General features: G+C 33.7%; 1 protein-coding gene across 1 annotated transcript in view; it reads left to right on the top strand.

Annotated features, from left to right (window-relative positions):
- Positions 1-25,803, top strand: part of FBN1 (fibrillin 1) — a 274,426-nt gene that overhangs the window by 225,167 nt on the left and 23,456 nt on the right. The window contains exons 43-55 of the mRNA XM_051980617.1: positions 5,375-5,500; positions 8,514-8,636; positions 11,943-12,068; positions 13,861-13,977; positions 14,770-14,898; positions 15,427-15,546; positions 17,860-17,985; positions 20,206-20,355; positions 20,944-21,009; positions 21,252-21,368; positions 22,492-22,611; positions 23,336-23,458; positions 24,282-24,413. Coding sequence (XP_051836577.1) covers positions 5,375-5,500; positions 8,514-8,636; positions 11,943-12,068; positions 13,861-13,977; positions 14,770-14,898; positions 15,427-15,546; positions 17,860-17,985; positions 20,206-20,355; positions 20,944-21,009; positions 21,252-21,368; positions 22,492-22,611; positions 23,336-23,458; positions 24,282-24,413 — 1,575 coding nt within the window. The remainder of the gene's footprint in view (positions 1-5,374; positions 5,501-8,513; positions 8,637-11,942; positions 12,069-13,860; positions 13,978-14,769; positions 14,899-15,426; positions 15,547-17,859; positions 17,986-20,205; positions 20,356-20,943; positions 21,010-21,251; positions 21,369-22,491; positions 22,612-23,335; positions 23,459-24,281; positions 24,414-25,803) is intronic.

Raw genomic sequence — 25,803 nt, 5'->3', positions numbered from 1 at the left:
GCAGCTTTTATTCAGACATCAATCCTTTATTTGAAAGAAACTCAGCAAACATGCTGTTTAACTCCACGTAGCTGACAATAAGGCTTACTGCTCTTGATTAAGAGAATTGGAAATCTTCTCACTAAATCATAATTAAGCCCAATTAAACCAGCTTTAGGCATCATCATGCACAAAGTTCTAGGAGTAGAGCCAGAGTCTGTCTTTCTGATGAAGGCATCATTTAATATGACTTTTCACTCTGGTCCCTATGTGTGTGTCATTAACATGAGACCACATTGACACACTGCCCTTGCAATTGGCACGAGCACTGTGGAAGTCTTTTTTGTCTCAGACATTGCTGCCATAATCGGCACTGACCGTTATGGTCACAAGCAACATTGGGAGAAGCGCTCACATGATACCATTTAACAGTACTACACATCATTCATCCAGTGTAGGTGTTGTCTTTTGTGGTTTTAAAACAAATAAGGGAGGAGAATCAAAACAGAGGGATTTCTGCCTGTTGAATTTTTTCCCCACTAGTTTTATGTTCTGTCTCATACCTCTCAAAACGGAGCGACTGCTTTTATTAGTGGGCACCGTGGCTTTCTTTGGTTTCCCGTCTTAATCAGTAAGCTTGAATCAGCAACAATCTTTCCAGTGACCTTGTATAAAAAAATCAAGAGCCTGATCCAAGCAATCATTTTGGCTCCCCAAGTGCCAAATTCATATGCCTGCACAAGCCAGACAACATCGAAAGAACTTTCATGGCTTGGAAGGAAAAAATGCTAAATGACATTGGCATAAAACACCCCTTTCTGTTTTGGTTTTCATCTTCCTAGACGGATCTTTTAATCTCCTTAGAATCTCCAGTCTATGACAACTGGCCTTTTGTAATGATGGTGGTCCCTGGAGAATGTGTCTATGGATTCCCATGTTTGTTTACCTCAGATTGGCCTGCCCTCTAGCGTTGGCAGCAAGCAAATGCTTTGAAGCAAGAATTCTGAGGAGGTGTTTGCTAAAAGCAGGGCAATTTTGAAGTGTGTCCTTAAATGAACTATAATGGAATTCTCTTAGAAATTAAGATTTTAGAAATCCTAGACCAAAAAATATGATTTGTTACACGAGAACCTAAGAAGTCTCAAATTAAGTGTTCACTTTAAAATGTTCTAAGCTCCCATGGTGTGTTATATTGCATTAGTGGCTTAAGCCAGTGCATCAGGTAGAATAGTATGAGCCTTGCATGCACTTCAAGAATAACTCCTTTTAAAATCAAATTCTTTTTTAAAAATATAGCTTCATAAACTGCAGGTAAATTCAATTACAGCACAAGGCTGTGAAAATTCAACTTAACAAACCTTTTCCACATCATAACATATAGTGCTTGTGCATCAAGCATCAGCTTTCCTGTTCTGTTCCTTCTCCATGTAGAAATTCATCTTTATAGCAAGAATAACTACTTTACATAGTAAAGGGAGAACTCATTCTTCTCATTTCTTTTGTCTTTCAATCCGTTTGCATCAATACAGTGGATAGACTGCTTAATTTAGAATCAAAACCTGAGTTCAAACATGGTCTCAAACATTTTAATAACTCTGTATGCTTAGGCAGGTCACTTAACCTCTGTCAGTCTCAGTTTCCTTAGCTGTAAAATGATTAAAAATAATAACTCCCTTCCAGGGCCATAGTTAGAATAAAATGAGATTGCTTAAAATGCTTTGCAAACTGTTTTTAAAGCACTATATATACTACCTATAGCAATATTAATCATTAGTATCATCATTATTTCTCTCTATAGATATTCCAGTTAACTTTTAACTCTCAAACTATTCATGAAATAATAAAACAAGCTACCATAAGAGCCAAGAATCCTTAGGATACATCCATATGTTAGATAATAGAAGGGGGTAGTCTGCAGGGCAAATGATAGGGCCTAGGGGAGCTTAGGAGGTTTTGACAAGGTGCAGGTATTAAGAACTGATACTCTTTCATGTCACTAAAAGGAATTAAATTGGTAACTCACATCTTATTCAAGTTCTGTGAACAGTTGAACAATCCTGGTGGATTCTGAGATGATCCAGAACTGGTGGAAGGGGAAAAGATAGAAGGGTCCTGGTGGTGGACCATATAAGATACCTTATACTTGAAAAGGTACAAGAAAAATGAAATGTATCCTAGTCTCAAAGAAATTTTTAGTTTGTTAAGGACACGATATGTAATTGAAAAGAGAACAGAGGGAGATAGTCTACATTAGGTGCCCCAGTGATTTCACTTAGGTACCAAGAACTCTGAGATCAGAATAGGAAAATTCACTTTTTTTGGAGGGCAGAGAAAAAATTGTGTTCTGAACTTAAATACAAAATAAGATAAACATTTCCAAATACAGAATAGAACATAAAAAGGATTGTACATGAAGCTTCTAACTGGCATAATTATACAGTTTTCTTTTCTTTTTAACAAAAAATAATAAAAATAAACACCTTCCACAACTCCTCAGGATCTTTGTAGAATCATGTCCCTCCCAGACCTGCCACTTACTATCTGCATGACTTTGGACATGTAATTCATTTTCTTTGGACCTCAGTTTCCTCAACTGTAGATAGGACAGGGGACTTGGAATCAGGAAGTCCTGGGTTCAAATCACCCCTGTGATATTTATTAGCAATGTGATTCTGGATATGTCATTTACCTCCTCTGGGACTCAGTGTCTTCCTTTGTAAAATGAAAGAGCTGGACTTGATAGCCTCAAAGACTGTTTAGCTTTAAATCTGTGATATTGTGAGTGGATGACCTTTACAAATCTTTCTGATTCTAAATTTGTAATCCTATGACATCTGGAAGAAAGAGAACCCCACTTTTTAAACTGTAGTGAGTCCTACATGTTTTATAGATGAGATAAAAAGAAGCTAAAAGGCTTGCTCAGGATGTCCTATATCTGAGTGTACAGTGTTTTCTATTGGGCCTTTCAGGAAGTTCCCAAGTCCTTCTGGGATTAACATTTTGTGTCATTTGTTCTTAGAGAAACTGGATATTTAAATAATTATTCATTTTATTCTCCTTCTTATGTGGATCTAGGATCCACTATTTAGCATTATTCCCAGTTTTGCCATGACAGAATATTTTACTGTTTTGTTTAGATTTATTTGTTTCATTCAAAATTGATGCCCTTTGAAAAGCATTTAAGGTCTCTGATTTCTTGTTCTAGAACAGAAGATCTGACCTGTAATACTTTTGTTTATTTTCTCTGGCATAAGGGCAAAAAAAGAAAAATATATATGTAAAGATTCAATTTTTTTATGCCAAAGGCTGAGAAAGAATATAAGACACTTTCATTTAAAAAAAATTGTAGATCCAACTCTGCAATGCCCTGTCATTTTTACTTCAAACAAAAACCAGAGTTCAATAATATTTTCCTAATCTATACTAAATAAATACCATAATACAAAAAATTATTGAAATAGTTATAACTACTAATGAAATTCATAAAGCCTAATATGAATCACAAATATATAAGAAATATATTAATATTTTCAAGAATCCTAGTATTAATTTAATATTACCCTTAAGGTTCAAACTATTAAATCATGTCATAGAGAGGAAAGTAATAACACAGAGTGAAAAATGCTAAATTTGATTCACAAAGTCTGATTTTAAGTCTTCACTGTTATGTAATAACTGTTTACCTGTGAGCAAGTCACACTTCTGGGCTATTTCCTTTTTTCTAAAATGAAAAAGTAAACTTTATCTATTAGAATATAGTGAAACTCAGGGCAGTAGGGTGGAAGACAAACCAACTAAATAGACAGAAATGTGTGTAATTCAGCTTCTTAGCAAATAAGTGCTTAGAGCAGAAGTTCTTGACATTTTTTGTGCTGTGGACTCTTGTAGCAATCTAGTAATTAAACCTATGGCTTCAGAATAGATTTTTTTCACTTCAGAATAGTGTTTCTAAATACAGAAAACAAAATACAGAAAATTACAAAGGAAATCAATTATATTGAAATACAGTTATTAAATTGCTTTTTTAAAAAAGTCCATGAATCCCAGTATAAGAATCCTCCTTCACTCCTTCCCACCTATTACATACCCCTCCACCCCCTGACCCCATTTAACGCAAGATTCCAGTATGGTAACTTTTGGTTCTTTTGACTTCTCCTGAGTCTGGCAGTCATTCCTACCATTCTTGGTAAACTGACTGGTAGAATCTGCTTAGAATTTATAAATAAGAAAAATGTTAAGTTAAATAAAGTTAAGAAAAAGGTTTTGCTTTTCTTCTCATTATTAAGTCCTGTATTTATTGCCAGACTCAGTTTTGAAGGGTGTGAAATTGAATATATTCATCTTGCTTTAGTACCTTACATTATTCCTGACTGTTTCAGGCTCATTCCTACCTTGTTCCTTCTTCCTTCCCTACTGAAATGGACATACTACATTTAAAATAAAAGACTTTAAAATTATTCAGTCCCTGCCCTCAAGAAGTTTACATTCTACCTTTAGCTCCTTATTTATTGAGCCCTGTTTTCAGTGCCCAAATAACATCTTCATCTTTCTTCCTGATTTTACTCACCAATATTGACTAACTCACTGATATCTTTATTCCATCTTCTCTCTTCCACCTTAGTTATCTTCATTGTCTCTCCCTCATTTAAAAAGGAACATAGTAATCAGTAAAATTAAAGCACATTGGTTCACTGTTCTCTGCCATATTTGCCTTCCTTTCTTTTATTTTTAGCCTGAAGTTCCTACTGAAGACTTTTTGTCAAAACCAATTCCTAGTAGTAATAATATTCATTCTACTTATTCTCTTAGAAGACTATGGTATATAGCTTATAGCATAGTAGCTCCTTTCTGGCAAGAAATCATCTCATCAAAGAAAGACAGATAGGCAGTGGAATCTTTAACATAGGGCTGAACGGAGATTCATTTAACCAGACCCTTTATTTTGCAAGTGAGGAAACTGAGATTCAAAGTGGTTAAGGAATTTTTCACATTGACACTCTACCAGCACTTTTTTGCACTGTGCTACATTTTATTTCAGATTAGTAAGAAATAACTGCTGATTTCAAAATCTTAAGCACCTGCAGCTTCAGCTATTAAAACACATGTTCAAAATTTAAAAAACAGTACTACCTTGGGGATACTAATGAGAGCACACCTGAAAATTCTTTGCACTAACAAAGTAAGTACATTAGATTATCTCTCTACCAGAGCCATCTCTTTTAGATCTCTTCATAACCTGTACAAGACAATTGGGTTCTGAGATGTTCTTCCTTATCCAGTAGAGCCCTCTTTGATAACACAGACAAAAACCTGTTCATTTACCATTCAGATTTATATTGTTTAATCCCCAGATGTTATATTGTCAGCTACAGAAAATTGTCTTTCTTTTTTCTAGATATTGATGAATGCCGAGAGATCCCTGGAGTCTGTGAAAATGGAGTTTGTATCAATATGGTTGGTAGCTTCAGATGCGAATGTCCCGTGGGGTTCTTTTATAATGACAAGTTATTGGTTTGTGAAGGTGAGTGGCTCTGTCTGTGATTATCATACCCAGAAATGAATCCACACAATAAATTAGGAAAATGCCCATCCTTATCATATCTTGCATAGTTAACATACCAATGCTAAGAAGAACTATGAAGGGTCAGATTTAGTGAACTATTTTATTTCATGCAGTATGTCTATTGAATCTCAGTGGAACTACTGGAACATACATTTTTTTATCCCTTGTGAATATACTAGATTTTCTAGCTATTATAAAATCATGAATAATTGGGAGTGGCAAATATATTTGCTGAGTTTTTTTTTTTCATCATTTGAAAATTCATACAAGTTGTGGGAGGTCTTCTGTTGACTCTCAAATTATATTCCCTTGGAACATGAAACTATGGCTCTTTCAAATTATAACAAGCTTTAATGTAAATATTTCAAAATCCTGAGAGATTTCCAAATGCCAACAACCACAATTTTTCATCTTATATGAAGAATACTTGGCTTAGACATAGTACTTTCTCATTTTCAAATTACCTTTTCCCCATTAGCGAAGAGATACTATTACTTAATTACTTAGCCCTTTATTCATATCAGATACTGGCAGCACATATTTGCATTTTAATGACTGAGAAATTGCTGACTATTAAATATGCTTCATTTAGTAGGACATCTGGAACATACTGTGACTTGATTCAGTTCAACAAATATTTAGTAAATACCTACTATGTACAGAGTATAGTACAGATGCTGGGGGGAAATATAGCTTATGTGCATGTGATATTTAGATATAGATATATCATAACATATATATATATACATGAACATGTCAGAAATGCACATTTATAGAGTATCTAATATATATATATATGTAAACATTTCATGAGGGACAGAATGATATCATAAATTGTGTGTATGTATGTATACACACAGGTGTTTTAATATATAACTATTGTAGTCAATTATATCTTGTTTGTCATATAATTATATATACTATCACATTATATTATATATTCTTATATATACACATTATACTATATTCATTACATATAACTTGATAAAATATATAACTAATATGTAATTCTATGTATATACAATATAATTACATGATTAATATAACAATATAACAACATATTTACAATATTGTATTATATATGTACATTATATAACTATGATTACATATATACACACACACATACACTTTATATGATATGATTCTATCCCTCTAGATTAGATTCAAGTAGTAAATTTAGATAGGAGATAGCACATATTTATATGTTCTCACATATTATTTCTTTCTTTCTGTATTAAGCATTTGCTATGTGCCAGACATTGTATTGTGTATTCATAAATGTGAAGCAATTGCTGCTCTCAAGGAACTTAAATTTTAATGGAGAACATGTACATATATAAGTATATAAAAGATTTAGATAAAATAGATAAAAGATAACCTTAGAGGGGAAAGCACTAATCCCTGAGGGAATCAGGGCAGGGTGGTCCTGTGTCTATCTAATATTTGTTTGAAGAGCTGACTGAAGAAATCTCTTTTAAATTTTAGATCTTTGAAACAAAAGATTAATTTTTGATATCAAATCTACTTTGAACCATGCAGGGCACTAAGTCAATGATCTCTAAAATGGGAACCATGGCTTGATCCTAAGGGGTATATAATCAGCCAATTAAAAGAGTGGCAAGATGAGTTAAGTACCATCTCAGTAATAGCCACTTATGGGACACATCTCAAATGACCCACATATACCCTTTTTCTATAACATTACTGCACTATTACCCATTACTTGGATATATAAGCTCTCAATGTATGCACATCAACAAAGTTTGGAGACCATTGTTCTGAATGACACATACAGAAATCAAAGGTCACTGCTTGAATTTTACAGTCACAAAGGGTTCTGTGATAATTCTTGATTCTCCAAGTGCCAGATTATCTGTTCTGCCAATTTTCCAAAGATTAACTTTAATTTCAGATCAGTTTCTTCTCATGGCTCTTGGTAACTTCCTAATTGATAGATTGAGAGAATGCAAATTAGTTTTAATATGAAACCATATGATCTAAATAAATCATATATGCCAAAAAGGGGGTTTGGATTATTTATGTCCTTGCTCCCTTCAATTAAGGCAGATAATGTAGTCTCATAAATAACATATAAGATGTGTTTGTGGGCATAAAATACATTTCAGGCGCCACCTTCCCACCCACGTTAAGTGAAAAGCACTGTTGAAGCCACTTACAGCTGAGTGTTAGAACAGCTACACAAAGAGAGCTGTTCTGTGTCCTGTGTCTTAATGTTCACCTATTCTAGCCTAGTGTACACTTTGGTCATTTGGTATGTTTGCTGCCCCCTTGTGGGTCTGTCTGTAACTGAGACAGATCCTATGCATGAAAAGCTCTTTATCAATCACAAAGGATAAGGGACACATTATCATATTGTATGAAGGCCTTTTGCTTCCTATAGAACCTTTATAAATGTGATTATTACCTTGGGAGAACATGATTTCATTTGTGTTATAAAAATCTTTTCAATATATTATAGTACGAAAGAGAATATGATCTTTTTTAGTTAGGCAAGTCATCTGGAGAACAGTCAGACTTTTTGAAATTCAATTACACAAAATGCAAATATTTTTCTTGGGAAATTCTTTTTCCCCCAGTAATTTTGTGGGCCATTTCCCTTATCTAGACTATCTTGATCCAGCTACTGTGTAAAAGTAATTAGTGCCATGCCTTTCACAAACTTTAATTAAGATAATGAGAATCTTATTGGACTGTAAAATCCAGAAGATGATATAGCTACTGTATCTAGCTTCTGTAAGAATTTTATGTTATTGTTAAATATCAGTGTCAGTAAACTCCATGTATGCCTATAAGTCAAACACTGCTCTTAATTTAGAAGTATGATGGATGAAGTTTTCAGGAAAACAGAGGTTTGGAAACTACTTTATCATATTTTCAGTATACCTGGACTTTAAAAGAAGTATACAGTTTTTAATATTAGAGATTTCATTTTTTTGACCTTATGCTGTAGATATTGATGAATGCCAGAATGGCCCTGTATGTCAGCGCAATGCAGAATGTATGAACACACCAGGGAGCTTCCGCTGTGACTGTAAGCCAGGATACAGATTCACCTCAACAGGACAATGCAATGGTATGTATTTGAAAGCTGACTTGTCATGTCCTTTAAATAAAATCATATTTAAAACATACAACTCAGGGGCAGCTAGATGACACAGTGGATAGAGCACCAGCCCTGAAGTCAGGAGAACCTGAGTTCAAATCTGACCTCAGACACTTAACACTTTCTAGTTGGGCAAGTCACTTAACCCCAATTGCCTCAGGGAAAAAAAATATAACTTAATTACTGCTAAGAGTATACCTAGATAATTAAGAATTAAGAACTTTGGTTCAGTCATAATTGTCTGAATCAAGACCTAGAATACTAGCCTCTCTAAGCCAAGCTAGTTGATTAAAAGAGAGGGAGAGGAAGGGCCCCGTACTTTTCTCTGTGTATTTGAAGGAAGCTACTTTGTGACTTGTAATGTAACATAAGAATAAAATATCATGTTATGGGACTTCAAAGTTTACAGAGATTTTATCTCTTTGGATCCTCACTGCAACTGTTTGAGGGAATCCTATTATTATCCCCATTTCACATTTGAGGCAATTGAGACAATCAGAAGTTGAGGTCATCCAGCTAATAAATTTTTATGTCAGGATTCAAACACATGGATTCTTAACTTTAGTGTCAAGCACTCTTAGCAACCATACTATATCTAGTTGTTGTTGTTCAGTGGTTTCAGTAATATCCAACTCTTCCTGATTCCATTTGGAATTTTATTGGCAAAGGCACTGGAATGATTTGCCATTTTGTTCTCCAGCTCATTTTTCAAAGGAGAAAACTGAAGCAAACAAGGTTAAGTGACTTGGCTAGCATCACACAGCTAATAAGTGTCTGAGACTAGATCCGAACTAAGGAACATGAGTTTAATTGACTTCATACCTGCCGCTCTATCCAGTTTAACCACCTAGTTGTGCTCTCACTCTTTAGAGGTCTCTATTTTTCTCTCTGTCTCTTTTCTGCTATATATATTTTATACACACACATATGTACTACTGCTTATATGTGTTTTAAAAACTATTCCATCACAGAAAGTAAATAAGATTTTTAACCAAATTATGTTAGATTTCAGCATTTTAAAAGTGGTGTATTTTATAAAAGTTAAGTTTTTCTGAACCTTCATATCTTTGGACCTCAATTTTCCCATCTTTATAAACAAGGAATTAGAGTAGTTAGTTGAACTATAAACTGTAACTATAGAATCATAGAATTAGTATTATAGAATTTAGAGGTAGAGGAGTTCTTACTGACTAGACAAAAAAAAATAGCTTTAGCCACATTAATAAACTTGTTTAAAGTCCTACATTTTTCTTACTTCAGGTCCAGTTCTTTTGAAATTTATTAAGTTCTTTAAAACACAATTAAATCATTTTAACATATAATTAGAAGACATGGATGAACTGTAGTGTGCAGGTCTGCACAAAACTAACTATATGATCTTGGGTGTGACTTTAAATTTGTTGGCCCTTGTTTTCTTATCTCTAAAATAAGGAAAATGAATTAGATCATTATTAAGGTCCTTTCTAGCCATCATATTCTATGAAATATACCTGTGAGTATTAAACACTGTGTTTATTTTTAGCAAAGTTATTATCAGGATCAATATGAAATATATTATCTTGCTTATTTCAAGAGTTGTGGACCTTTTGATAGGAGCTGCCTGGGTATCTTAGACATTTCTGAATGAAGCAATACAAAGGAACTTGGTCAAGTTTTCTTTGGATTTTCTTATCCAGAAGTGATTAAGTGTTAGGAAGTGCACTGTGGCCTATTGTACATGTTGCATTGTTTTATGAGACCTTGATGGGAAAAGGGTGTAGTAACTGAAATCAGTTTGAAAACCTAACCTTTTTTGTTGAGTTTAGAGAAACATGTGCAAATATTTAGCATATTGTCAACAGAGCTGTTGTTGTTATTAAAATAACAGGACAGGAAAAAGTGGGAAAGTCTCTGATATCAGGCCACAATACCTATGTATAACTTGGCAAGTAATGTCATTTCCCTGGATTTTGCTCTTATTTTATGTTTCTTTGAAAATAGGTGAAATCGTTCCAGTCCAAATAAGAAATGCTGATAATAGAGAATAAATCATTTTTCACACCACTCTCTTTGTAGACAAGTAGTAGATCAGGGCTATTTATATACCTATGACTTAATTCATTGCCCTTGTACAAGCTTTAATCCATTAGGAGCCTCATTGATGTTATTGAGGTTAACTTATTGCAGACATAGGAAATAGGCAAGGTGAGCTATGTCCTTTAATTTATATAGTGTCCTGTATTCATAGTTTTGCTCTACCTCAGGGATTCTTTCCCTATTTTGTGTCATGAACTCCTTTGTCAATGTGATAAAGTCTATGAATCTCTTTTTAGAATATTGCTTTTAAATTTTAAAAAAATGTATAAGATTACAAAGGAAATCAATTGTATTCAAAGAATTATAAAAATATATAAAAACAAGTTTATAGACCTTAGGTTAAGAACCCCTATTCTTCCAGATCATATTTTAATGTTTTCTTTCCTATGTCAGCAGAGAAAATCAGGGCTCTGCAGTACTCTTTACATTACATTTGGCATAAATATATAGCTATGGGAAACAACTTTTTTTGCTTAGATTTCCTAAATACAAGTGGTGATATAGTCAGGTATGGAAATTCCCCTGGCTATTCATGTTTCTGACCCTGTATATAGAAAGATGCTGTTTTCCCTTTGTGTGGGACATTTTTGGATCATCAGCTCTCAGTATGTATATGAAGGTTAAAGACAATCAGAAATAGAGAAAATTTTTTTGCATTTTAGGGAGTGACAGGAAGAGTTTGAAAGGAAAGAAAGTCCAGAGAGTAAAAGAAATAAGTCAAAAGTAAGGCAGAACTTCATCAAGGAGGAATTTAGGTTTTTCTCTCAAGAAAATACATTATAGTAGCATAGTAGATGTGATGATGATATGCTTTCCCAGAGAAAGTCATGGAATCCTCATCACTTGAGTCACCAAAAACTAGACTAGACAAAATATTTGAATGGATCACATAGACTTTAATTCTTCCCTTGGCAGGTAATCAAACAAAATAAACTTATATTTTAGGTTGGATTTTCTAACTTATCTCCTTTTTCAGACCTTTTAGTTGACTGCGCTATCTTCTTATCATTTCATATTAACTGGGTTCAATTTTATAAGCAAGGGGACATGCTTGATGCAGGTGTTCTGAATGTCTATAGGACTTAGCATTTCATAGCCCATTTTTTGAGCAAAGTTGTCTAATTAAATTTTGTTTTATGAGTCTTGGTCTTTTAACTTGCTGATGAATGCTCTGAATTTGTTTGTGCCTTTCATTTACAGATAGGAATGAATGCCAAGAAATTCCTAATATCTGCAGCCATGGTCAGTGCATTGACACACTTGGAAGTTACTATTGCCTTTGTCAAACTGGATTTAAAACAAATGCTGAAAAAAACATGTGCGTGGGTAGGTATCTGACAAATATCTCTTTATTTACACATCCTTTTGGGGGAAAAAAATCTGTTTTCCTTTACATACTTTTCAGTCAATAAAAGAACATTTATTAAATTCCTGCTCTGGACTAGACACTATGCTAAGTTCTGGAAAATTAAAAATCAAGTTTTTATTTGAGTTACTTTCCTTTTTGCAAAAGAAGAGAAGTAAATATGCAACACTTTAAAAAGAGATCATAGCTATCTTTGCAGACATCTTCCTTAATATTCCTGATAATTTTCCCAAGTATTAACTTTTCTGTCAGATATGAAAAAAAAACTTAATTCTGTGATTTGAAGAAAGGATAATGGGCTTTTGTTACTTCTTAATGAAATGAGTCTAACTAATGGAATATAACCCATTTCTAACTTGAAGTGGGAGCTTACCTTCTACATTATACAATGTTAAATTTACCCTGTGGGAAGAAGATCTAAAAACATTTAAAAAACCCTACCCTGCTTTAGTGATAAATCAGAATGGTATTTTAGATTTAACACTATATATTTATGCATTTATTTCCTTCTTCCAACCCAAATTTTTCCCATTTAAAAAAATATCTTTTGGGCTTCTTGGCTACTCTAAGCACATGAACCAATGTCATAGTTATAGGAAGAGTATACTCTATGGCAACATTGGCCACAGAAGACTTTGGGGCTTAAAGCATATTTATAGAACCCCCTAAATGCTGGTTTTGGTGGGCTAGGGGTATGGATTCCAGAATAAAAGATAGGCCAGGGAAATTTTAATGCAAAATAAAGGAAATTAAGCCAATTTTTACACTCCCAAAATCCTGCACAAAATAATCATTTTAATACATAATTTCATATTTAATATTTTAAAGAGAAAATATATTCAGCATTGAAATTTTCTCAAAAAATCCCTATTTATGTCACACTGCACTTTGGGTTCCATAAAATGTTATTTGGGAAATGCTATTCTACATCAACCTTCAGACAGTTTATAATCTTATTAAATGAAGATATCCTTCTCCTTCTTCTGAAAATTATAATATCAAACTCTGTACAAATAAATATGATTTACTTCAAGGAAATAGCAGCATTATCAAGTACTTAAAAGAGGTAAGCCTTACATATGAGGAAGAAGACTTTGTTAAGATATTTAAGGAGTCAGGAAAAAAGTTTTAAAAGTGTGAGATAATACATTAGCAAGGGAAAATTTAGGTTGTTGGATCTATAGGAATTTATAGGAGAGAAAAACCCAGCATGGGCTGAAGTGATTAGTTAGTTACAATTGTAGACTAGATAAATAGAAGGGAGACATATTAGGTGAACTAGATTCCATTTAGTTTTTTTATTTCTTGCTCTCTTTTTCTCTGACAAAGTCACTGTTTTCCTGGAAAATAGGAATAAAAATCTTAAAGATTAATGCCATGGGGTGGCAGTGGTCTAAAACCTATGAGTTCACCAGATTTTTTTGATTTTATGCAAAATCATGAGGTAGAAAAAAGCATGCAAGTAAATAGTTTTTTTAAAAATAATTACAATTCTAAGGTACTTCCTAGGTCATTATCTTCCATATTAGTGCAAATGACACGTGCCAACTATGAAGATAGTTTCCCCTTAATATTTATAAATGGAGACATGCTTCCTGCATGTCAGGAGCTACAATTGAGATGGAAAATAAAGGCAGACATACAGAATTCTCTGAAGTCATCTGTAGACTTTTTTTAATGATCTTTAAAATCCTTATAATTGTTTATCCTTTGCAGGTAAATGTAAGTCTTCTCTGTTCTTTATTTATGTAGATATAAATGAGTGCGAAAGGGATGCCTGTGGAAATGGAACTTGTAGAAACACTGTTGGTTCTTTCAACTGCCGATGCAACCATGGATTCATCCTCTCACACAACAATGATTGTATAGGTCAGTATTTTTTCAATATTATTTCATGAAAGAAAAAAGCTAATTATTAAAAATAAGGATTGTCATTTAATTTCCAGAAATATTACATGTAATTAATAGTTCACATTATTTTTTATATGATTCAGTATGTTAGGTAATTCTCTAAGACTAGAAAATGCTGATCTTCTGGGAGAGGGAGTGCCTAACCTTTTCTCACTGATGAAAATGCAGTTTAAAAATAAGTTAATCAAATTTTCACTCTCTATAACTTGAATAAACATATATATATATATACATATATATATATAGGTGATTATTCAGAGAATCTGCTCTGTTTCATAAATAATTATATGATTTAGGAATAAAGTAAACTAACTTGGCCAGATGTTTTGCTGTGAATTTTTAACAGAAACAAATTCTTGAACTTTCTTGAAATCCTCTTTTTCTCCACTTGTAACTAACTGTACGGTCAATTAGTCATTGACAGGTGTAATTAAACAAATGTGCTTTATCTTGAAGAGAGCCAGAGGCTAATTGCACCGGCAACTAATTGCAGGAACTTTTAATACATTCCATTGTGATGTGTACTATTCATCCAGTAGTAATTGGTGGTGGTGGTGGTAGGGATGGGGGGTTGGGAGAAGGTGTTAAAAGGAAATCCCAGCTGAGCCTGGGTTAAAATTCTAATACAAAAATCTCACATCTTTTAATGAAGGTGATTATCTAAATTATGTTAAGTAAGATTTTACTTCTTAATTTAAAGTTAGAACTCTCTTTGGACTCTGTCAAATGATTTTTTTTTTTTTCTTACAGATGTTGATGAATGTGCTACTGGGAATGGGAACCTTTGCAGAAATGGTCAGTGTCTCAATACAGTTGGATCCTTCCAGTGTCAATGCAATGAGGGCTATGAGGTGACTGCTGATGGAAGAAGTTGTATTGGTGAGTAAAACTATATAAAAGCTTCCCAAATTAAAACTTTAGGCTGATTAACAAAAGCAATGCAAAATGCTCATTTTCACTTGTCCTTGGTAAAACCAGAAAGTAGACAACAATAAAACTAAGCTCTTTTCACCTGAAAAAAAAATTAAACCCCAAATTCTTATCTTTATTAGAAAGTCAGGAGAGGATGTATCTTGTTAAAAAACAAGTAATTGCACTTACGATCAAAAATAGTTGTTCTTCAAAATATTGTTGCGATAAGCTTCTAAATATTATTTTGAAATTATTTTATGGACATGAGAGTCAATGAAACTCTTCAGACCCATTAACTTTTTTTTTTTAACTTGCTGGGTAAAAAAAAAAAAATCACATCTTTTACTGAGTTGAGTATTTTTGTCTTCTTTCTTTTAGTTTAAAGTGGGATTTTGTAGCAAAAGTTTCATAGGTTTAATTTGTTTTCATTTTGTTTCTAATATATTTTAATCTAGCTACCAGTTGAAGTTAATGGCCTCCATTTTTTCCCTGCAGATATAAATGAGTGTCTAGCTGATCCTGGAAAATGTGCTCCAGGCACGTGTCAAAACTTGGATGGATCCTACAGATGCATTTGTCCTCCTGGTTACAGCCTGCAAAATGACAACTGTGAAGGTACAGGGAATATCAACTGACAAAAACAAAAGTAGCATTTCTGATCCTTAGTTTCTAATCCTTACAGTGGCATCGTAGTTTATGGATTAAAATAATCATAAGCAGGTTCAGATAGATAGTATCAGTCAATGAGCAAGTATTTATATAGGAGGTTCTTTATGCCAAGAATTGTGTTAAGCACTATGAATATAGAGAAAGGCATAAAACAAGAATGTCCTGCTCTCAAGGAGCTTATAGTCTTATGGAGAAAATAACATGCAATCAGCTATGTCTCAATAAGATCTGTACTGGATAAATTTGGGATTGTCTCAAAGGAAAACCACTAAAATTAAGGAGATCTGGGAAAGGCTCCTTGCTTTTTGCTGAGACTTGAAGAAAACCAGGAAGGCTAGGAAATACAGGGGTGGAAGGAAAGCAGCCCAAGCATAGGGGACAGAGATGGAGTGTTGTGTCATATCTTCATTCTTGAATGAAAAGTCAAGAACATCTAAGTTTGAAATGGTTTCAGTATTGCTAGTACTTTGAAGATGGAAAAGCAAATCATAGTATAATATTGTTTTAAACTACAAAAAGAGCCTTAGAGGTAATCTTGGCTAGCTTCCTGTAGAAGGTTCACATAGGGAGTAAGGAAGGGAATGATTACCTGGCCCAGGTCCTCTGACTCCAGAACCAATGCCTTTGCACAGTAGCCTGCTGCTAAGACTCATTAAAAGTATCTGAAGATGGATTTTTTTCAACACATGAAAGAGTGAACATTTGTTGCTTTTTAATTATTGAATTGAGTAACACTATACAACAATCCAGCAGTACTGCAGTGCCAATAAGGGATTTATCATTAATATGTAAAGTATGTTTAAAAAACATACCTTATTTTAAAATTTAGAGGATTCTTCACTCATCTAATCTACCCCTTTAACCTCAGATATATATGAGAATATATCCTCTTATAAAACCTCCCCAAAAAACATGTTTAGTATCAGGAATTTACTTCACATCTAACAAAAACTATTGAATAGTAATGTTTGAGGTACAATCATTTCTTCAAGATGAAATGTTGATCATCTGTTGGTTTTTATTAAAATGTTAAAAATTGGACTCATTAATTGAGGTCATTGATCTCTTGTAAATAAATAGAATAGAAAAACACAAAAAGAAAAATTATCTCATTAAACATTTCTTAAGTGCACCTGTTCTTCAGCTCCTTTTCCCACTTTTAGTCTATGGAATCTGAAAAGTCAACCCACCAAATAGGCCAAAAAATGCTGCTTGGCACATTTTATAGAAGTTAAACTTTTCCTATGAAGGAGCCAATTTTGATTTATCCTACACAAAGCAATACTGCTAAATCCTTCTACAATTAGTTTTCATGTTACTGTTTCATGATCAGTTGAACTTTATTTACACAATAGAAAGAAGCAGATATCCCTGCCATCAACAGTACTGTTTGTTATATCATGAATCTATAGACATACAGGGCTAGAGAAGACCATAGGAAGCCATGGCCTCGTACATTCAACAAATGAATGCCTGAGTTAGAATTCACTTTTGAATTTTAGAATATCAGAGCTGACAGGATTATACTATCCTGTATATAATTCAAATCTCCATTTTTATAGATGAGGAAACTTTGGTTCAAACACCCCAGATAATTTTACCCAAGCCACAGAGTGGCCCTGGAATGCTGGTGTGCTTTCTGCTGCTCTAGTGCTCTCTCCATACTGCCTGGACTGTGATGTACATGGGGCACCACAAGGTTTTCTTTTGTCACAGAAAAGCTATTCTTTGTGTTTCACCTAACAAAAGTGGATTCTTTTCATCAGGGCCAGCACACATATGGCTCCAGATTAGACTTGACAGTAACCCTGAAGCCATTGCATGCTCTGTGGGTGTGGGTATGGGTGTTGGGCCACAGTTAATCCAGTAGTGGGTCCCCCCACCCCGAGGGGCTGCTTGGCTTGGCTCTGAGGCCCAGAGGGTTTGGTGAGCACACACTAGGGAGTCTAAAGAATTCAGTGAGTGATCATGGGAAGAAAAAGTGGACCAAAATGCACAGAAAACCTTCATGTTTTCATCTAAATGAAGTTATGCAACTGAGTCTGAGAGGCAGGCAAGTCTTTACAGAGCAAAGAAAAAACACTGATTTTAGAGGCAAAGGAGTTGAGTTCAAGTCCTTAACTCTGTTATTCAGTGCTTGTGTAGTTACTTCAGAGGCCTTTCTATATTGGTCTCCAAAGAAGCCTATTGGAGAAAACCGAGTATTTAGATTTTTTTTTATTATGTTTAGAAATTATCTAATGTGTGTGATTCTTTTAGATATTGATGAGTGTGTGGAAGAGCCAGAAATCTGTGCCTTAGGCACCTGCAGTAACACTCCAGGCAGCTTCAAATGTCTCTGTCCAGAAGGTTTTTCATTATCCTCTACTGGAAGAAGATGCCAAGGTAAGTGACTTTAAGGGTTTATTCCCTATCCCAGTGTTCACTTGATATTCTAAGGTTAAAAATTAAGTGACTTTAAGGGTTTATCCCCTGTCCTAGGGTCCACTTGATACTCTGAGGTTAAAAATTATCTTGCCCAAAATTTGGGGTTGATTTGTACTCCAGGAACACCAAAAGTTAAGCCCCTCTCCACCTCTGCTAATACAGATGCTAACTTTCTGGATATGCTCTTTAGTTTCTCACTTGAGTTGGATTTCTTAGCTTTTAAAGAAGTTCAATTATGAGTCTTAAGATCAACTTTCTTAATCCATTGAGTGATTCCACCAAAAAGGTAACCTGCCTTTTTACATGCAACATACCTAAAATGACTACATGTTCAAATAAGTTTTTTTTATTTTTTTCTTTTGTTTTACTGAAAAGTTAAAAATAATTGAATAAAATAACTATAATTAATTTTTGTCTATATGGTACCAAATTACCGATCTAATTGAATGTTCACTTTTTGACCAGTGATGTTGCTATTATGTAGTCAGAATAAGAATAATGAAAATAAATAGCAGCAGGTTCTTTTAATTCCTACCACCACCAATTAAATATTTTTGGCTTGTCATCTGGTGTTTTTGGTCTATATGACCCAAGATATAGCAGATAAATGCTAGTTCCATCCCCTTTATTTTGTGCTATACCAACAAGACCTGTGTTGGAAAAGAAAACCATGAGACAGGTGTGAATTAGCCAATGGGGCAGGCCACAGGAAAAAATTTTAAAACATTAATTCAATTTGTGCTGGACTGTCACAGAACAAGTGAACTCTGAAGAAAAAATAAAGCCAGCTGGCAGTAGCCCTTCCACGGGCTTAGCTACAGAAGGCAGAGCCAATAGGAAGGAAAGGAAGCAAATAAAGTGACTCCTGTTTGTTCTCATAAAATTCCAGAGGTTGGGGAAGCCCTTATCAAGTTTAATTGTAGAGAAGAACAAAACGGTTTCTCCAATAAAAGTCATCTTTGATTAACAAGCCAATTTAGAGGGAAGACTACCACAAGGCAATACATGAAACTCTTACAGTGCACCAAAAAAAAAAAAAAAAAAATAGCCAACCAACAGGAGCTGCTGCTCCCATTGTCAGGATGATGTCACATGATCTGTGCTCCTATATCATGTGGACATACACACTGCAAGAACAAAAACTAAGAAGGAACTAAGCCAGGCTCACATTTTTGATTGCAGAAGAAGTCATAGAAATCAGTAGATAATTTTAGAAATCAATTAACCCATTTTTAAATGTATCCTTCTTCAGCAGTGAAGCTAGAGTTGAGTCCTCAAGTTACTAAGAAACCTCATATTGTCGAATATGATAGGAAGTAGTTGCTTCTGTGGCTTACTTGTTCTATTTATCTGCCATTCCTTTTTGTAAAGTTAGTAGTTATCTGTTGGCTGACTGCACGGGGTCTAGGATCTTAATTTGTATCCTGTGCTTAGGTCACCCAGAGTAAACAACAGAGTATGTTTTCCCAAATCTATCTTCACCCTATCTGTTTTTCTAAATATTATACAGAGTGACTATAGTCTGAACTATCAAATGCTGGAACTCTTTACATAACAAGTTCATTTTGAAGCCGTTGAAAGACTTGAAAATTGACTTATTAGATTTTATTTTTATATCAGTAATACTATTTTATACTAATATTAGAGATTGATAAAAAAAAAGAGAAATAACAAAATTAAGCCTCAAAGATTTATTTACCAAATTCTTCCAGTACACACAAAATTATATCTTTGATATCTATGATATTAAAGATAAAGATTAATGGTATTTTTCCACATATAATAAGAGGCAACATGGTATAGTGGGTAGAGAGCCAGCCTTAAAACCAGGAATAGCTGTATTCAAACTCTGCCTCTGCTTCTGGCAGGTACTGGCTGTGTGACTCTCAGTGCTTGGGATAACTCTCAGAAATTATGACTTATAATCATTTAGGAGTCATAATCATGACATAATAGGTCTAGTCTCTAGCTCATTCGCTATCTTCCTATACTTTAGTTTAATTAATTTTGAAGGAATTTTTGGAAAAGCATTATTATAATATTATAAATTAGGTAATTTATTATTGGTTGTTTAAGCAAATCTACAGTGCCTTTGTTTTTAAGTTTCTAAATTTTGTTTTAAGCCTATTAAGCACATATACATGATTATGCTGAAAGGTACTTGAATTTATATTGCAGACTTAAGAATGAGCTACTGCTATGCGAAGTTTGAAGGAGGCAAATGTTCATCTCCTAAATCCAGAAATCATTCCAAACAAGAATGTTGCTGTGCCTTAAAGGGAGAAGGTTGGGGAGACCCATGTGAGCTGTGTCCCACTGAGCCAGATGGTAAATCCTTATATCTGTTTAATTCCTTGTGCAGTACACAACATAGACTACCCATGAAAATAAAAGCTAGGCAACCAAAAATCGTTTACCCTGGGGGAAATGAGGTTATTTAATTTGATCATATAGATTATTAAAGGCAAGAGGCATTGTAGCATAGTACATAAAGAGTTCCTGGTGTCAGGAAGAATTGGGTTCAAAAGCATATGGCTATGTTACCTCAAGCAAATCACTTAATCTCTATATACCTCAATCAACTTTAGACTTCTAAGTCACATACTGGGTAAAATTTTCACTGAAAACTTTTTATGTGTCCATGTATATTTCTTGTTATGATTCTTAGGGAGGAAAAGGGTCATCTTTCATTATTCAGACATTTATAGATCCTTGGAGAGATACAAAGGTTAATAAGACCCATCTCCTGTTTCTAATATAATTAATATATAGTAAAAGAATTTTTAATATTTTGATTGAAAAAAACAGCTTAATTCCTTTGGGGATGTCAGATAACTATTTTATCAAATATGCAAAGTGGCTCAGCTAGTAATTGTAACTGACATGTAAATGAACAAGTTTTCATCTCATTTGCAGAAGCATTTCGTCAAATCTGCCCATACGGAAGTGGTATCATTGTTGGACCTGATGATACTCGTATTGGTAAGTGTCACATATTTGTCCTGTTAATTGATTTTTTATTAATATCCAACAGTTTCTACTTCTTATTCTTTTTCCCAGTTGTTTGAATTTCCTTATAACACAGGTATATATCAATGTTGGGAAATTAAACTCTTCAGTATCAAATTTGGGCCATTATTATCTTTTCATTGAGGTCAATTAAAATTTTCTTTTCCCATTGTCTTTTTTATCCTATTATTTATGCACTTTTTCCTTTGGTTAAGATATGGATGAATGCAAAGAACCTGATATCTGCAAATATGGCCAATGTATCAACACAGATGGTTCCTACCGCTGCGAGTGTCCTTTTGGGTATATCCTCCATGGAGTTGAGTGTGTAGGTGAGTAATGAATTATTTTCTTCTGTGGCAATTTTCTAAATGTAAAACTAAAATCACACAGCTGGAATTAACATGAGTCACCTGAACAAGGTTACTTATTAACCTTTGGTAGTTTGATATAGAGCAATAATGTCAAACTCCAATAGGAATAGTTCCCTGTTGGCTTCATATTGACTTAGAAAATCACAAATTAACATTATCTGTATTGTGTTGTTTTTTATTTATATTGTTAAATGTTTCCCAATTAAAATTTTATCTAGTTTCTATACAAGAAGTTATGATCCCTTGAGTTTGACATCTCTGGTGTAGAGTTTAAAGTTTTAAACTGGTATAGAGAGACCTCATTTTCCTTCTCTGTCAAATAGGAATAATAATAGCACCTACTTGACAAGGTTTTTGTGAGAGTCAGATTAAGATAATATATATATATAAACATTGTAAAACTGTTAGTCATTATTAATACGAAAACAGGAAGGAAAAAATATTTTTGAAACATTGTTAAAAAATTCAAAATATTGTTAATATTGAATTTTTCATTCTTGTATATATACACATATGATTTAGATTATATATATACGTATGATTTAGATTAGATTAGATTTAGACTAAACTCAAAATTCAGTTCACTTAGGGATAAAAGATTATATGCCCAATGTAAATATCTTTAAACCATCTAAATACAAAATCAAAGAATGCCTATATGAAAAGCCTGTGGTTTTTTAAAATCTAATTAGTTTGAGATGGTATCTAAAATTTAACCTATCAATTTCAGGATTTCAAATGGATACATTATTCTTTAAAATTGTAGAAATATAAAGTGTTCATCTATATATAAGAGAGAAAAAAACCTCACTGAATTACTTGGCATGAGCACCAAATTCTAATTTTCAATCTGCCACAAATTCTATATGACACAGGTCACTTCTCTTCATTAGGCCATAGCAATTTTCAGAATTCAAGGAATCCCTTCAACATGACTTTTGATTTTCTTTCAGAATAAAACTCTTAGAAATGAAATGCAGTCTAGCAGCACTAGATTCTTAAAATGAAAGGCATTATATGAGTTGAAATTACTGTTAACTGTAATTCATCCTGTTTTAAATGTGTTCCTGATATCTTACAGATACTGATGAATGTTCGGTGGGTAATCCTTGTGGAAATGGAACGTGCAAGAACGTTATTGGAGGTTTTGAATGTACCTGTGAAGAAGGATTTGAACCAGGTCCCATGATGACATGTGAAGGTAAGTGGCGCTCTCTCTCTCTCGCTCTCTCTTCTCTGTCTCTCTTTGTCTCTGTGTCTCTTTCTCTCATTCTCTCATTCATAAATGTCTTTCATTGTATGACATAATCCACATAAGCATAAAGGATGGTTTAATATAAGGAAAACTATTAGCATAATTAATCATACCAATAACAAAAATAATAAAAATCATGATTATACTAATAGATGCAGAAAAACTTCTTAATAAAATACAACACTCATTCCTATTAAAAACAAAACACTTAAAAGCATAAATATAAATAGATTTCCCTTAAAATGATAAGAAGCATCTACCCAAAACCATCAGCCAATATTATTTTTAATGGGGATAAGCTGGAAACCTTCCAGGTAAGATCAGGAGTGAAACAAGGTGCCCATTATCACCAGTATTATTCAGTATTTTATTAGAAATGTTAGTTATAACAGTAAAAGAAGAAAAAGAAATTGAAAGAATTAGAATGAGAAAATAAAACTCTCTATAGTTGATATACTCATATCATCTATATAGATGAGAATTCTGGAGAATCAAATAAAATGCTAGTTGAAATAATCAACTACTTTAGCAAAGTTACAAGATTTTTAAAAATAGTTAAAAAATACAAGAAAAAAAAGAATTTGTTTTAGTAATTCTGTTCATTTTTGAAGAAAGTGAGTTTCTTTTTGTTCATCTTTATGTCCCATGATTTTGTCTCATTCTCTTACAGATATCAATGAATGTGCTCAGAATCCTCTGCTCTGTGCCTTCCGATGTGTAAACACTTATGGGTCATATGAATGCAAATGTCCAACTGGTTACGTTCTTAGAGAAGACAGGAGAATGTGCAAAGGTATGAAATTGACCAGGGTTCATGGATGTAATATTCAACCTCTGTTGAATTATAAGCTGCTAACAACATAAGATAGTGTTACTCTTGCTGCAACACTGTAGCAGAGAGGGTCTTAAGCAAGGCAGAGGAATGTCCCAAAATACGGACTTTTCCATTTTCTAGCTGCCTTAGCCATGGGCTTTCTCCCTCTTCACAATAAGTAGCCCTATTCCATTGTGGCATAATTTTGGACTAGAAGAGAAAATGAGCACTAGGAGGGAGATAAAGAAACAGGAAGAGAAAAGGAGGAGGAAATAAAAACATTAGGACAGAAAAATCCAAGAGAAAGATAACAAAGAAAAAGGAAAGGAAGGAGAGGATTTGGTGGTTTGAGGGGGGGAAATTATATTGTGACCATGTCTAGTTTAGGAAAGCTTTCATTACATAACAAAATAAGTTTCAGTTCAGTGAGTCTATATTGAGCATTTACTCTTTGTCTAGGACTATGGCTTGGCAAATGTAGAAAGTAGCTGTTATAATCTTTGTTATGAAGTAGCTTATAATCTAGTTGAAAATCTGGTTATTATGCTATCATTTAATTTGTCCATTCATTCAATAACTATTAATAAATATCTACTAGGTATAATGCAAAGAAGCTTATAACGGTGTTTTTAAAGTTAAAAGGCTTATGAAAAACTCTTTGCTCCCTACAGTTTTTATAACTGAAATGAAAATAATTTATCATTTCATAATCATGCACCTCATAATCATCATATAAATAAAAAGGCACCATATTTCAGTGATGCACTTTTGATGGCAGTTCATAGTTGATAATCTGTTGCAGATGAGAATGAATGTGAAGAAGGAAAGCACGACTGTGCTGAGAAACAAATGGAGTGCAAGAACCTAATTGGCACATATATGTGCATCTGTGGTCCTGGCTACCAACGAAGACCTGATGGAGAGGGTTGCATAGGTAAGCTAAGCTCTGTTAGGGAAAAATCAAGTGCTTCAGATGAACAATATAATATGGAAAGAGACCAGATTCAGCATTCTGAACATAGGCATACCTTAACTTGTAGGCACAACTTTTTTGGACAAAAATGGTTTTCTTCTACAAAGAGATTTTTTGGCTCTTTTCCCTATACAGGCAACTGTCCAACCCCTCCCCCACCAACTCTCATGGTTGTTCATATTCAGATATGTTCTGGAGTATTATATTTAGTTCTGAGAGCCAAGGAAGATATTGATAAGCTGGAGAAAGTAGTCTTATGATGAATAGCCTTGTGGCTGGTATTCATACATTGATTAAAGGATTGGGGGATGTTTAGCTGGGAGAAGAAAAAAACTTGAGAGCATGGGAGTTGGGAGAGGTGGTATATAGTAGCCAACTTCCAAGATTTGAATAGCTCTCATATTTAAGAGGGACTCAGTTTGTTCTCTTTGGCTCCAGATGGCAGAACTTGGGAGCAGTGGAAGGAACTTACAAAGATGCAAACTTTGATTTGATATTAGGAAAATTTTTCTAATGATTGGAAATGAGCCTGCATTAAGAGGTGGTTTGTTCCTTTCATTGGACATCTTCAAAAAAAGACTGTAGAGAGAATATTTTTCTACATATGGCTTGGAATAAATGTTGACCAATAAAGTCCCTTCTTACATTGATCCCACTCAGCAATGCCAAATGATATAACATTAGTTCTGGATTCAAAGGACATGGATTCAGAATCCTGTTTTTGCCATTTACTACCTATGTGAAGACACTTAACCTCCTTGAGCCTCTAGTTCCTTATCTCTAAAATGAGAAGGTTGGACTAGATTGCTTCTAGGATTTCTTCCAATTCTATAATCTATGATTCTGTGGTAGAAGTTAGCTCCATAAGCTTAAAGTTTTAAGCGAACCATTGGCCAAATTAATGAATGAAAGAGTGAAAAAGAATTTCTTAAGTTTTTACTGTTGTCAGATGTTCTGCTAAACACTTGGGATACAGTAGACTAAGCAGGACATTATCTGCCCTCAAGAAGTTTTCATTTTTGCTTGGAGAAGACTATTGGTAGCAGTAGTGGGGCAATACACTGGGATTTGAGTTTAGGATGGGATTTGGTATTGTGATTATACATTAAAACAATATAACTACAAAGCTATAGAAGATTTTCTGAGGCAAACATTGTTTTTATTTTTCCTGAGCTTTCATGTCACTTTTCTTCAGTGTTGCTCCATAAGAATATTAGCATTTCCTGGTTACATGACATTATGACTTTAAAAGAATCATCATTCATTTGTTTATCACTGATTAACCCCTTCTCTGGACAAAGTATTCTACTAGGCATTAAGAAAAATATAAAGTTTATAAATATATAAACAT

Source organism: Antechinus flavipes, chromosome 2 (assembly GCF_016432865.1).
Source record: "Antechinus flavipes isolate AdamAnt ecotype Samford, QLD, Australia chromosome 2, AdamAnt_v2, whole genome shotgun sequence".
NCBI classification, from domain to species: Eukaryota; Metazoa; Chordata; class Mammalia; order Dasyuromorphia; family Dasyuridae; genus Antechinus; species Antechinus flavipes.
Note: the sequence above shows the minus strand (reverse complement) of the source record. Positions and strands in the feature narration are given on the sequence as shown.